The sequence below is a fragment of the Salminus brasiliensis genome, chromosome 2 (genome assembly GCF_030463535.1).
Source record: "Salminus brasiliensis chromosome 2, fSalBra1.hap2, whole genome shotgun sequence".
Classification (NCBI taxonomy): domain Eukaryota; kingdom Metazoa; phylum Chordata; class Actinopteri; order Characiformes; family Bryconidae; genus Salminus; species Salminus brasiliensis.
In genome coordinates, this window is record NC_132879.1 from 39,358,787 (window position 1) to 39,373,777 (window position 14,991).

At 37.9% G+C, this 14,991-nt stretch overlaps 1 protein-coding gene across 1 annotated transcript in view; it reads left to right on the forward strand.

Annotated features, from left to right (window-relative positions):
* LOC140549222 (monocarboxylate transporter 2-like) overlaps positions 1-13,915 on the forward strand; it is a 32,769-nt gene extending 18,854 nt beyond the window's left edge. The window contains exons 2-5 of the mRNA XM_072672639.1: positions 1,983-2,215; positions 7,401-7,544; positions 8,836-9,636; positions 10,053-13,915. Coding sequence (XP_072528740.1) covers positions 2,002-2,215; positions 7,401-7,544; positions 8,836-9,636; positions 10,053-10,330 — 1,437 coding nt within the window. The 5' untranslated portion in view covers positions 1,983-2,001 and the 3' untranslated portion in view covers positions 10,331-13,915. The remainder of the gene's footprint in view (positions 1-1,982; positions 2,216-7,400; positions 7,545-8,835; positions 9,637-10,052) is intronic.
* The last annotated feature ends 1,076 nt before the right edge of the window (positions 13,916-14,991 follow it).

Here is a 14,991-nt window from a genome sequence, read left to right on the forward strand (position 1 = left end):
AATGTATTAATTGCTGCAGTTCCGAATATACCCCAATAGTAACAATGTATTAATACTGTATACCAGTAATAGTGCAAATGAACTGAAATCAGCCATCAATGTTACAGTGTTCTGTCTTGTTGCAGTTTTTTTAAGTGACTGTTTTGTAAATGTTTCCACACTAGTGATTTCTTACATTTTAGCTTCACTTGCCATGCAGAAAGCCATGTGGAAAGTTTTGCGCATTGCTCACATGGATGCCAAGCATGTGATTATGCATTTAACCAGCTATAACTTATTTATTTTTCATAACTTACTTCTATTTTCCAAATATTAACATTACAATTGTCAGATTAGGCTTACAAAAGACAAAGCTTCTGAAAACTAAATAGAAAATCAAAACACAATGCAAGTAACAAAAATATATATATATATATTCAGAGCAGCCAGGGCTGCCTGACTATTTATTGACTATTGCCCAAACAAAGAACTATTAATATTACAAAATATTGAATAAAAAAAATTTAATAAATAAAATCTGTCCAAAGTAACTGCCATTTACTATATCAGTGTACATCACAGCACATTGAAAAGAATGTTTGGATTTGAGGCACATGACAAACTTACCCAACACCAGCCTTTTGTTCAGAGGGGTACTGAATAATATGAAATTAGAGGTGAGTGTGTGTGTGTGTGTGAATATCAGGGGTGCAAGCCTCTAATTTCACATTCTCACAAGAGGTGTTGTTTGGTTTGTAAATACAGTTGTGATTCGGTTACAGTTATTTTGCCAGCCCAGATTTCCATGAGCTCTCACACTTAGGAGTGGAAAGCAAGATAAGTCGGAGGTGAGAGTTATACTACGGATTAGTGTTTCCGATTGGCTGCCGAATGTAAACAGTGTCACTATGGTGATTACATTAGACTGACTGACCTCAGTCACTTAGTTCTGGCTTAGTGGACGTCTTTTCCAAGACACAAATAGGCAATACAGTTCTGAACAATAAGACATTAAGTGAGAGCTCAGTTTCTGACTCAGTATCATCATGACCTGGGCCAGTCTATTGATCTGCCAATAGCATGGCCTAAGACAAAGCGCCTTCTTACTTTTCTTTCTCTCTATTGTCAAGGTCTTCGTTGTCTGGTTTCTTTCTACTTTATCCTCAAAAGACTTAGTTGTTATGTACCAATAAACAGAGAAATAGAAATGGAAACTAGATATGTCTTAATCCAGGTTTTTTGTACCCTGATCCGAGTACTTAACCTTAATGTTTCTGCTGATATCCATCTGATCTTTGTGTTTTTATAAATAATACCACAGAATTTATATGACAATTTAAGTAACCATGAAATTACAGCTTTAAAATCATTTTGATGGTCCACTGACTGTTAATAGAGAGACAATATAGAGAATCTATCATTGCTACCCTGGGTTTAACATGCTGCGAACTGCACTAAGTAACTGTGGTGAAGCAGTCAGGAAAATGCTTGTGAGAACTACATAACACTGTGTAACTTTATAATTTCTGTCGCATCAGTCCACATGCTTCTTTCACTGTCAATGCTGGTTCTGTATCCCTCAGCCTGCAGATGTACTGGGGGAAGTGGGGCACTCAAACCATAATCTTCAGTGCAGTGAATCTCCACCTGTAGGGGGAGCCTGTAAGCCAAAAATACCAATTCCCACAAAATACTGCTTCAATACTGAAGTAAAATCTCTTTTTCTTAATCTCTAATTTATATAATGTGACATCCTTTACATTATAATTACAGATGTTATGCTTTCATGATCCACTGTAAAATACTACAAACATCTAAACTGCTGTTACCTTTTGACAACAAGACTTACTGCTGCAGGCAATGGTGTAGTGGTACAAAACATGGGATTGCATTGCCTGGATCAGCCCCCATCCCAATCTACTGGATCATATGAAGAAATCCCTACTGGAAACGCAAAGCACTTCTAACTGTTATGTTTCTTCCTTTTTGTTCCCTGTCTATAGCAATAGACCTGGGTTTAGAATGCCACCCCCAGTTGGATCACCAGTTGTGCCCCCTCCAGATGGAGGCTGGGGCTGGGCTGTGGTATGTGGAGCCTTTATCTCTATCGGCTTCTCCTATGCCTTCCCCAAAGCCACCACCGTCTTCTTCAAGGATATCCAGAGGATCTTTGATGCATCATACAGTCAAGTAGCCTGGATTTCCTCTATCATGCTGGCTGTCATGTATGCTGGAGGTAGGGATTGATGCTTCATTCCCTAAAGATAGAGATTTGGGTTATAAATGTCATAAATTAAGAAAATTGATTAAGAAGATTGCTTCTCTAACGGACCACAAGGCCTTTAGAGTTTATAAATAAGGCATTTAACTTTGGTCTAAGTTTCAGTTTAATGTCAGTATCTTAAGTGTAAATCCTACAACACTTATAAATCTCATGTCTTTTGTGTGTAAATACTCGCAAAGAGAAATCTTACAGGTTTAGGGTTAGAATAGTGCCAGGGTAAGAGTTAGGATTAGGACCAGGGTAAGATTCGAGATTAGGTTTTTGGGTTCAGATTAGGGTTATAGTTAGGATTAGAGTCACAGCGAGGTTAAGGTTGGTTTTAAGATTAGGGTCAGGGTGAAGGTGAAGATTAGGTTTTGGGTAGAGATTAAAGTCTTAGCGTTAAGGTCAGGGTCAGGGGTAGACTTTGCGTTAAGGTTAGGGTTAGGATTAGTGTTTGGGTTAGAATTAGGTTTTACATTGAAGTTTAGATTAAGGTTAGGATTAGGGTCAGGGTAAGTAAGAATTATGGTGAATCTGATAAATGGAAGTAACATCTACTTAATATGAACAACACATCTACTCAGTGTGAGCAATGTATCAACACTACATCTTCAACATTAAGCTGTTTCAACAAACCTATTCACTACAGCTGCATCACAGATATGCTGTTGACATGTTACTGATACTGTTATTGATCATCTACAGAAGGCCACTGAAAATAAACTGAAATCTAGTAAATTACAAGGGGATTTTTTGAAAGCACTGTAAGTTTTAATGGCTTTCAGGTAAACACTAGAAGGGTTGTTATACCACCACCTTCAGAAGAAGTGACAGATGGTACTGGACCCTAAAAGCCTCTAAGGTGTGAACAAAAGCAACTTGAGCAGCCTAATTCAATATGCAGACAATGTACCCTGGCCTTACTTGCTTAGTTGTCATTTCTAATTAGAGGCTAACTTGGCCATGACATCATCATTGCTTTGAGACTGGATGGATGCAGATCCACATCTAATTAATTTTGAAGGCTGCCTGGTTTCTTGAGAGATTACAGTAATGATTTTGCAGCACTTTCCCTAATCTGGGTCTGACTTGATTCATCAGTCAATGGTGTCAAGGCATTAGGGTCCTCATCTAGTGTTTTTATCAGGCACTTCACTAAGACCTTCAGATTCATTCAATGTCTAGTAATCTCAGGAAGTCAGCTGTCCCAGGTGTTATGTCTGTCTTTTATGTGGGAAGCTCTACATAGCATCCTATAGATAAAAGTATCACAGCCCAATAGGTATTGTGCATAATGCGTTTGTAGAAGCTACACTTTTGAGACCTAGGTAGGGCTTTATATAAGGAAGAAGGGGCAGATTCGAACAAAAACTAGTGCTAAAGGGTTGACGAGTTGCAGAGGACCATTTAAACTATCATAAAAATTAATCATGAAGTAAGTACTCCACTAAGTATATATATATATATATGTGTGTTTACCATTACTTTGGTAGAAGAAGTGCTGTTTAGCAGTGGCTCAAAGGAAACTTGTTGTCCCCACTATAGCACTGTAGATTGCATTATTTTGTTGCTAACAATATTCTTTAAGCACTGACGGAGTGTCAAGGCTCAGTCTAGATGCTGTCATTCAATTACTTTCTTTATTGCCAAAGATCACGCTTTGTTACTGCTGCTAATTTATGCCTGTTTTTAAAGTTTATTCAATAGCTGAATTTTCTCTGGGGAATAATTTAATACATTGCAGTATTAAAAAGTATTAAAGTATTAAAAGTATAAACTGTTAGTGTGGCAAAACTATATAAACTGTGACTTACTTAGGACTGGTCTATGCCATGAAAAGGACTTTCATATAATTAGTATTAGTTTTTTTTATTATTATTATTTTCACTGTGACTACCTGTATCATATTTGAGGGTTTTGATGCTAATGTACAATGTTGTGAGTGCCACTTTAGTGCCCATCAGCTTCAAATGGTTCAATTCATGCTGGATATATTGGTATTTTCTAAATCTTAATGCCAGCAACTTAGTGATGATATAAAGCCAAACTGACTAATACAATACACATTCAGTTTTGGAATTGTTTATTTTTGTCTTAACTCAGGATGTGATTTGCAAAGTTGTTCCACTAATGTGAGAGAGCTTTTCGCTGCTCTTGTAGTTATGGAAAACTTTCAAAGCAAATTTCCCTCTTAGATACACATGAATCATTGATTTAATCTTGTGTACCTACCTGATTATATGCTAAGACCAAGAGACAGATTAACACTGTTGTGCATCTTTAATGTCACCAGGCAACGGGCTTCTCCTAATGTTTATATTGCACCAGTCCTTCAGTGTGCAACGAGCCACATAATACACATTCATTAGCCCTAACTATTGTCACACATGCATTAACATGCTATTTTTCCTCATCTTAGTGCTGTATCCATAATTAAACCATCTAGATGTGAACAGAATTGAACCCCTGACTACAAATGTGAGCAGTAATTGTTCAGTGTCCATTTGGAAATGGGCTGAATCAGAAAAAAAAAACTTCTATATATTCTACATATCTGTCTTTGAAGCCCAGTACAGTTTGGTCCCACTTATAGATGCAGAAGTTATAAGGATTGTTTCAGCACAGACATCTTTCTAAATGAGGTACAATATATGGCAGCCAAGCAGAACAGACTTATGAACGCTGTGCAAAAACAGCCTGCTTAATAGGCAGTATGGGGTAAGGAGGCTGGTAAACGGATAACCAGAATTCAGGCCTATGGATCAACAGTATGTCTGGAGAAGGAAGAATAAAGCATACTTTGAAAAAAACACCCTGCCAACAAATAAATCATGGCAAAGTAAATCATGGCATAGGCCCAGTGATGCCCTGGGGCTACTGGCACTGGAAACCTGCAGTGTGTGGAGGGCAAGATGGATTTAATCAAGTATCAAGAAATTCTAGGAGAAAACGTCACGCATTTCGTAAGGAAACTGAAGCTTGGGTGTCATCAAACCTTAAAACAGAAGAATTATCCCATGCAAACCTCAAAGTCCACCAAGGCTTGGTTTCAGTCCTGGAAGACTTTAAAGTGGCCATCACAGTCGCCTGACTTAAACCCCATAGAAAATCTTTGGAGGGATTTGAAGAAGGCAGTGGCAACAGCAAATTTAAGAATGTTAGTGAACTGGAGGCCACTGCCCTTGAAGAATGGGCTAAGATTTCTCAGGAACAGCGCCATAAGCTGGTGTCTGGCTATGCTTCACATTTGGAGCAGGTCATAACAGCAAATGAATACACTATTTACGCTTGTCATGAACGGGTTAAATAATTCTTAGACTTCAGTAGTCAATAAACGTGTACTTTTGTGTTAAATGTTGAGAAAGTGCTTTTTTTATTGTTTTGTTGAGCTATTTAAATTGTTCTTGTTTGACTGGTTTATTGCAAACAGCTGAAAGTGTGCAAACCTAATTTTCAATGAGGGTAAAATAATTTCAATTGCAACTATGGGTAGGTAGGTAGGTAAATAAGTGGGTAAGTCAATAGATGGGTAGATGGGTAGTATAGTAGACCAATATCTGGTGTGAGATATGTATACATGCATAAGTCAAGTGGCGGTGCATGGTCAAATGAGCAGAGAAGATCTAGGTTGTTGGCATACATTTGTGAGAAATAATCATTTAGCTACACATAAATACCTATCATGTCTGCCTACCTATTCAATCTGAAATTAATTGCTTTATTTTATTCGCTGTCCGCAGTTATGTACTCCTCTGTGTGTTTGGTAGCATGGGTATTTGACTAAATGGACTGAATTATGCTTGGAGGAGCATTTCATGCAGAAAGCAATGGTCTGTTAGCATGGGTACCAAAATGAAAAGCAAGATGTTCTGCATTCCTTACACCACACAGATGTGGTACATGCTATTAGTACTTATTGTGCTATATTTTGGGTGCTATTTTTTTTTACTTTTTTAACGTATTTTTTTTACTACTCATTAATAATCATGAAATAATTGGACAAAGTAGCAAACAAATATTTTTAGCCCTAAGCCTTTCTACAGTTTCATTTATGTCATTTTGTGCCACAAGGATTTAATGACTACTTCACCCAGCCAAGTGCTTCATGCTAATTTTAGCTTCCGTGAGTTCTATTTAGTTATTAAGCCACAAAGGAGGGCCACCTACATTAAGTGCCTTCATCAAACTCCAGAGCACGAAAGAGTGTGACATTATAAGCCCTTTAAAGCAGAGATCATTTGAAGGCCTGAGTGTAATGGCTGCCAGCGAATCCTTACTCTCACTGGTAAAACTCTCCAGCTGCTCTGCATGCAAATAAGGTGTTCCTGGTAGCTTAAGGTCTAATGCAAATTTATATGGGACAAATTAAGCGAGGCAATGTCTCACCTAACCTCATTTTGAGTCACACACTTTTTTTTCAGCAGAGGTAATAACACTTCTCCTGACATTACTGGGACGGTGCAGATTATTTTTTTCATTACAGTAGGTCTCTCCTTATGGTCCCATGCTCATTTTACTTTGAAATGTGCTTCACAGCAATTGTATGCATAACTATTCATGATGATGTGACTTAGGACCAGCATTACTATATTGAATAGCTTTTAGAATTTAAATTAATCCTTTATTCTGCATCAACTGTAGTAAAATTACCCCTGTGTATGCCCAATAAGCCATCAATAAAAAGCAGGCTTTGTTGATATAGTTGAGTGAGTGTCTTGTTGAGCTGAGTGTCATTCCTTATTCAATACTAAAGTGTTATTGTTAGTGTGAAGAGGCTTTTGTCCATGTGCCGGCTGTGCTTAAGCCGTATTCCATTTAAATCTGTACTAAAAGGACACATACCCTCCAAGGACACTTTTGCTGAGATTGACCCCCTTTAATTCCAGACCACCTTATAACCACTCTTTGTGTGCTGCTCATATTTGAACATTACACTCAGCAAAGTCTGTCCCACTTATTATTGTCCTTAAACTTGACACAGACTCATTTGCACGATAAATCTAGCCGAAGTGATATAGGCTTGCTGAAATCTCATTTTAAGGAATAATGAGCTTATGTCATTAACAAACCATGTTGTTTTTCCTCCTTCATATTCACAGGCTGGTGCAGGAAAACATCTGATCCCCTTCTTAATCATTTCTGTTCTGCATTTTAGGCCCCATAAGCAGCATACTAGTAAACACATATGGCTGCCGTCCAGTGATGATAGTGGGGGGGGTCTTGTGTGCGCTGGGTATGATCGCCGCCTCTTTCTGCACCAGCGTCATGCAGCTCTACATCTGCATCGGAGTGATCGGGGGTGAGTGCATGTAAATTCCACCTAAGCTTATTGCTAATTTGATTAGAGTCAGTGCTTCAAGGAACCCGCTGTAAACAATGCGCTCTCAGTAATGCTCTGGCAAAGCTGCTGAGCTTTGGAAGATAATGTGTCTTTGAGTTTAAACTTTGATTGACACTTTGGGGGATATTGCAAGAGCTTTGTAAGACTTTGCCAAAGTTTTTGTACCTAATGCAGTAAAATCTTAATAATGACAACAGAACTGTTTGTAATTGAATCTTTGGTTTATCCCACACAAAGTGTTCTGAAGCAGTTCTTTTACAAATATTAATACAACTTATTTTATTATCGACATGTATTTCTCATGCCTCTCATGCCTCTGTTCAAACGATATTAAAGCTTGATCAGTTATTCTTAAGGCTAAAGAATGATGATTGATGAATTCTTGATGATAAAATGTCATAAAGGGATACTCCAGTGTTTTCCAGCTTAGTCTCCTGCATTTGTATCATACCATCTATTACCATAGACAGTCATTTTTAATGCATTTCTCTTAAAGGACAGTAATAGAACAGTATGGGGCAGTTGCTAAATTCCATGAATGAATGAAAATATGACATAGTGTGTGAAATACATTGCAGTAAAGGGATATTGTAAGTGTTTACTCACTATAGTGTTAATGATGCTAAGCTTCTAAAGGCCAACAGTTTTGTTTCATATAGAATATTTTCATCACTTAAAAAAGGCCTATATGGAAATATAAAAACTTTCAGAACTGATATTTGTCAGCTTGAATTGCTAAAATGACAATGAGGATTACTGTTGCTATACCTGATAAACTGGGCTATTACTGTTTTTCATTTTACCTTAAGGTGAATCAGGATGTTATGCTCTCTAAATCTACCTCTTTTACATCAACCCTCTAAATACACTGAGATAAACTGAAGAATTAGAATGAACTATCTATAGTTGCAAATTAGTTAGCTGATTTGTTATCTTGGATTTGTGAGGTAATGTGGCTTCTGTGTCCCTGTTTAATCCAAATCCAGCACATTTGTTTGTGTATTTTCTTTAGGAAATGTGTAGAATTTCACTGCCCCTTCAAATTTGTAAGATTTATGTTTCTTTGAAAAATGTACTTTTTTTAAATATGTTGTTCTTGAACATTTACAATGTGTGTTGTCTGCGCTAATTAGTTGAATGATACAAATGCTGACAGACTGGGGCAGAGTTTAGGTTAAAAATGCTGGAGAATTTCTTTAATTAATGTTGACTAGAACTGTGTTATTGATTCCACGTTATTCTCTTAAAGGTTTTGGTCTGGCCTTTAACCTTCAGCCAGCGTTGACCATGATTGGAAAATACTTTTACAAGAAACGTCCCATTGCTAATGGCTTGGCCATGGCGGGCAGTCCTGTTTTTCTGAGCACGCTAGCCCCTCTAAACCAGTACCTTATCAACGCTTTTGGCTGGAGGGGCAGCTTTCTTATTCTCGGGGGGCTCTTGCTCAACTGCTGTGTGGCTGGATCCCTCATGAGGCCTTTGCCTCAGCCCCCAAAGAAGACCAAGGACGAGGAAACAGCAGTTGTTCCAGCCACCAAGACAGAGAAGCTTACAGCCTGGCAGACAGTCAACAAATACCTAGACCTTTCACTTTTTAAACACAGAGGCTTCCTCATCTACCTGTCTGGAAATGTGATCATGTTCTTAGGTTTCTTTGCCCCCATTGTCTTCTTGTCTCCTTATGCCAGGGATAATGGCGTGGATGAATACTCGGCAGCCTTTCTTCTCTCCATTCTGGCCTTTGTAGACATGTTTGCCCGACCCTCCATGGGTTTGCTGGCGAACTCTCGCTGGGTGCGCCCAAAGATCCAGTATTTCTTCAGCTTTGCAGTTCTTTATAATGGGGTGTGCCACATACTGTGCCCGCTAGCCGAGGGGTACACAGGCATGGTGGTGTACGCAGTGTTTTTTGGCTTTGCATTTGGCATGGTGAGTGCAGTGCTGTTCGAGACACTAATGGACCTTGTAGGAGCTCAGAGGTTCTCCAGTGCGGTGGGACTCACCACCATTGTGGAATGCGGCCCTGTCCTGATCGGACCACCACTGGCAGGTAAGGGAAATTTAGAAGAACTTGGTTTGGTAATGTTTGTAGCTGTTAGTAATGCTTTGGGAATTTGGGAAATGGCTTTACAACTGTGTTAAGATTGGTTACATAATGCATAATTTGTTCTTCTTACACAAATACTGAATTTGGCTTGTGTGTAATTTGTCTGCTAAACATGCATAAACATCAGCATTTCTAATAACACACCTACCAATTTATTATTTATTACAACGTCCTAGAATTTGTTGAGTTGCTGAGCTAAAATTGTATTAAAATCACTTAAAAACTCGTGTTTTGGCAGAAAGACACAATACCCGCTTTACAGAAAAGTTGGCATGGTCACAGCTTTGCACTAATGACTAATGAGTTCAACAGCAGTTTGTCACTGAATGATATTATGTTCTGCATTTGATATTTTGCAGGGAAACTAGTTGATGTCACTAAAAGCTACAAGTACATGTACATCTGCTGTGGGTCCGTGGTGATCTTTGCCAGTATCTGGCTCTTCATTGGCAACTTTATTAACTACCGTCTGCTGGAGCAAGAGCGCAAAAAGGAGGAGATGTACAAACGAACTGAAACTGAGGATCCAGACAGGAACAAGGACCAGACAGAGGCTGAGCCTGATGCTGATGCACAGGCTTCTGAGGATCTCTTTGCAAAGGAAGAAGAAGCCATGCAGCGGGAAACTAATATTTAAACTTCTTTCAAGTCGACTCTGCACTCTTATCCCCAACCATGTGACCTCACAGGTGAGGAGGCGATCACACTGGGGTTCACAAAGCAACGCAACACTCAACTGCCAAAGCAAACCTTAATTCCTCTGAGGGATTACATGGTAGGAAAGACATAACACATGTATGTTAGCGTTCAGTTATAGGATGTAAACCAAGAAATGTGAATGGGAGCTTATGAGGGCTTAGTGACAAAAATCCTGCATAATGCTGTATGCATTAGAAACTGTGGATACACAAAATCCACTCTATTATGTTTTTTAACTAATACTTAACAATAGGGATACAGATCTTGACCTTTTCTCTATCTGGCACATTTGTTTTATATTGTTGATTACCATGGACAGAAATTCCAACACATTTCCTTTTACTGTTAAAAGGACAGAAAACATGTTGACCTGAAACTTGCTCATAATAGAGCCATCGAGAATTTGCTAAATACTATACATAAACATTATAATAAAATATAGTATAGTTATAGTAAAATATGTGACTGCAATATAGGTTATTTTTACTTTCCTGTGCAAAATCCTCCTACATCACTGTGCTGGTAAGAAATTATAGAAATTCTTCCCTCTAGAACACTTAATTACATCTGTGAAAGAACAAATTATAAAGATTCATAGCTTCATAAAAAAACTTAATTAAGAAATAATGAGCGTTCTACAACACAACTGTGTGTTTTACACAAGCATTTACTTGGAATTCAGCAGCTTTTCTAGGAACATTTTTTTCTGTGGCAATCAGCTGTACATTGTAGATGTGCCACGTAAATATTAGATAGACAAAAGTCTGTGGTATTCCTTAATTAAAGGGGAATTCCACTGATTTTACTAACTTTAGGCATAATTAAATGGTTAAGATGTAAACAGTCATTCAAAGTAGTTTGATGTGAAATACTCTATTCTAGAGAAACTTTCTGAGACAGAATTGTGCACAGTGGTAGTGACAGAAACCAAACATCTGAAGAGTTAGTGAAGCTACATTACAGAAATATATTACAAGAAAAAAACATAAATACTCTGCCTAATGTCTGAAAGGTAACACATGCTACAGCACAGAATTCAGACAGGTGTTCCAAATCAACCGTTTCTATGAAACCTGTTTTGATGTTTTCTAAAGCATCGTAAAGTAAATGCATCTGTTCCAGCCTTGTGCTTAATGCCTGTGTAACTAAAAGGAAAAAAGGCAGAAGGCATGGGTACAAAATTAAGTTATACTAAAGATTAATCCAAATGTATCTTTCATACAGTTATAGCTTCTTTATGTGAGGCGAATGTTCAACTTTCCTTTTGTAAGGCAGATTAAGGCATGTAAAATTTTGGTTAAATGAAGAGCCTCAAAATATATTTTTGGGGGCTCAGGGTAGCACAGTGGTCTAATGTGCCACCACTATGGCGTCCAAGAGAGCACAATTGTCCATGCTTTCTCCGCTCTCTCATCATTCTTATGCAATGTTGTCTGGCACTGGCCAACTGGTGTAGTGGTGCTGGAGACCGGGCACCTTCCTCCAAGCGCAGTTCAAATTGAGGCGTTGGTGGCTCCAAATCACCAAATTGGATGTATTCACATTGTAGACAATGCTGATCCCAATTGCCATTGTTGGAAAGGAATCTGCATTGTTAAGTTTCTCTATAGTGCACTGTTTCACATCAAAACACTCTGATTCACTTTGTCTCCTTCTTTAACATTTTAATTATGCATACATTATTTTTTAAATCAGTTGAGTTTCCTTCTAAGACAAGCATAACGCAAATAATTTAGCTCAGGAACCTGTCAGAAACACTTTCCACCATAAAAGAATTTCAGAGAAACAGAAATCCCTCTGCTGAGGATTGAAACTCACTGTTCTTTGAGCACTGTGTCTAGTTTGTGTTACATGCTCAACCTCTGTAGAAACAGAGCTGCGTTCACCAGCGACACATCAACCATCCACTGCTATAGGTTGCACGCCCATATCTGCTGCATTGTAATCTATGATCTAGTTGAAATTGTTCTAATGTTCCTTCAGGCCAATGTAATATGGTTGAATGTAAATCATCATGCTTGTGGTTTTATTAAGGGCCTTACAACATTCCTGACCAAAATCCTGGAGGAAAAATGAATATTGCTGTGGTGTTTACCAAATATAGAACCTAATCATATTTTCTATACACCAATTACCCAAAACATTATGACCATCTGCCTAATATGCTGTTGATACTTTGTGTGGCACCAAAACAGATCCAACCCGTTGAGGCATTGACTCTGCAAGACCATTATAAGTGCCTTGTGGTATCTGGCACCAAGACACACTAGCAGATTCTTTAAGTCCTGTAGGTTCTAAGGTGACTTGTTGTCACCCTGGACTCAGGGTCTCCCCACAGTACACTGCCCAGAGTATTACACTCCCTGTACTGGCTCTTACCACAGTGCATCCTGGTGCCGTAACTTCCCTAGGTAAATGACACACATACAAATCCGCCCATGTGATGTAAAATACTATGAAGCTTCTTCCACTTCCAAAGTTTCTATGTCATTTGTAAGCACTTTTGATGGTAAACAGGGATTAGCATGGACACTCTGACCGGTCCTCAGCTGTACAGCCTCATATGTAGCAGGGTCCAATACACTCCTCCTATAACCATCATTAAACATTTCTGTCACTTGTGCCACAGTAGCCCTTTATTTGGTTCGGACGAGACAGGATAGCCTTTGTGCCTCGATGAGCCTGGGATGCCCAACACCCCATCACTAGTTAATAGTTTGCCATTCCCTGGACCATTCTCAGTTGATACTCTTTACTGCTGCCCAGGAGCATTCCACAGGACTTACAATCTGGACATACTGATTTGGCTCCTGTTAAAGTCGTTCATTTCAATGAGTCAAGAGTCTTTCCATCTGCCAATTTCTCCCACATCCAACTACAAGAACTGACTGTTTGCTTATCATCACTTATCTTCGACCTTGACATGCACCATTGTTGTTTTTAGATAAGGTTTTTCGCTTCACCTGTGGTGGTCATAATGTTTTGGCTTAGCCCACATATAATATACCTTCCATGCTCTAAATGTAAATACTTTATGACATACAGGGATATTCCTGCTATTTTATGAGGAGCTTATTGTGTGAGAGAGAGAGACAAAAAGTGTAAATATGTAAAACTAAGTATTTACAACATGCCTTGCCTTAAAAAGCATAACTAACAACAGGTTATAAACAGTGTATAAAGATCTCTATATCTGATGTGTATAGAAACAATTATTAATGTTACATACTAATATACTTACTAAATACTATGAAATTAGGACATGTATTAAAGGTTTAATTGAAAAGACACTTATTTTTAATTAATGCATTATCTTTAGCTGTTAACTAATAAAAGCAATTCTGTACTTGAATGACATTTCAGCTGTTTTGTAATTCAGTTCATACTTGTCATGGCCAATAGAGTATTCCTTTTGTTTTTTGTTGTTGTTGTTCTTTATGACCTACTTTTTGTCCTGCACACTGTATATTTAAGGGATTCTTTAAAATAAGTATATCAACCCTATGCAAGGGGTATTTTTTAAGTGTTTGTCTTTTTGGTCTTTTCAGTCTACATACCACATACACCATTGTGTTTGAGACTTGTTGCTTACATATTGCAACAGTAACAGTAAGTTCAAGTGATGTGAAAACAAAGAATTGTGTATTACCCTTTGTATGTACTGAACACACAGAAAACAACATGTATTCCAAGCATTGTCCATGTGACCTGTATGTTTCCTTGAAGTGTTTATGTCTGCTATTTCCAAGCTTCTACACCACCAGGGGTCACTAAAGGGAAAAATACAAAAGTTCAGACTTGTCAGACAAACAAGAAACAGGGGTTTGTTCTAACCATTTATTATGCCAATTAATCAGCAAATGAATAAACAGCAAACATAAATAGTTTCATATTTTTTCTCAGAATCATATGAATCAAGAATCAACAGTTTATGAGCAAAGGAGCATGGGACTAATTTATGCTTGGCCAGTATTAAGATCCTACATGACTGTGCTGAGGTTTCCAGTTACGCTCCAGCCATCTGTAACACTGACAGTTTAATTACATGAATTAGCACCAAAATATAGACACTTATTATTATAAGTATGTGCATTATGATTTAGCTGATTTAGCGCATAATGTCTGTGAATTACATTAGTATATAATTCTTCATGGTTTTACATGCAGTTTTTAGTTCCAGTTCTCTTGTTTTAAGGTTAGGTGAAAGAGTAAAATTTAGACACTGACTTTCATGACGCAGTGAAAAGTATCCCACATGTGTTTTCAGATATAGTATTAAACAGTTTGTCAATTTGTCAGTCTCTGAATTTGACAATGCCATATATAAGTGTCAATGATGGACATGCTATAACAATGTCAAATAAACTCAACTAATGTGGCATCTCTAACTGCACCCTGCTATATGGCCATGTGTTCTGCTACTGATGTAGCTTGTGCTCTGAAGGACTTTTCCCTTTTTATTATAAAAGGTTATGGTATACCTTGCAAAGAAAATCTGATATACAGATATAGTTGCTGATCTTTAGAAATTCAGTATGTGTATGTAATGACAAATCTTATTTGTTAAGTTTTAATATGTCTGGATGCGGTTCTTTTTCT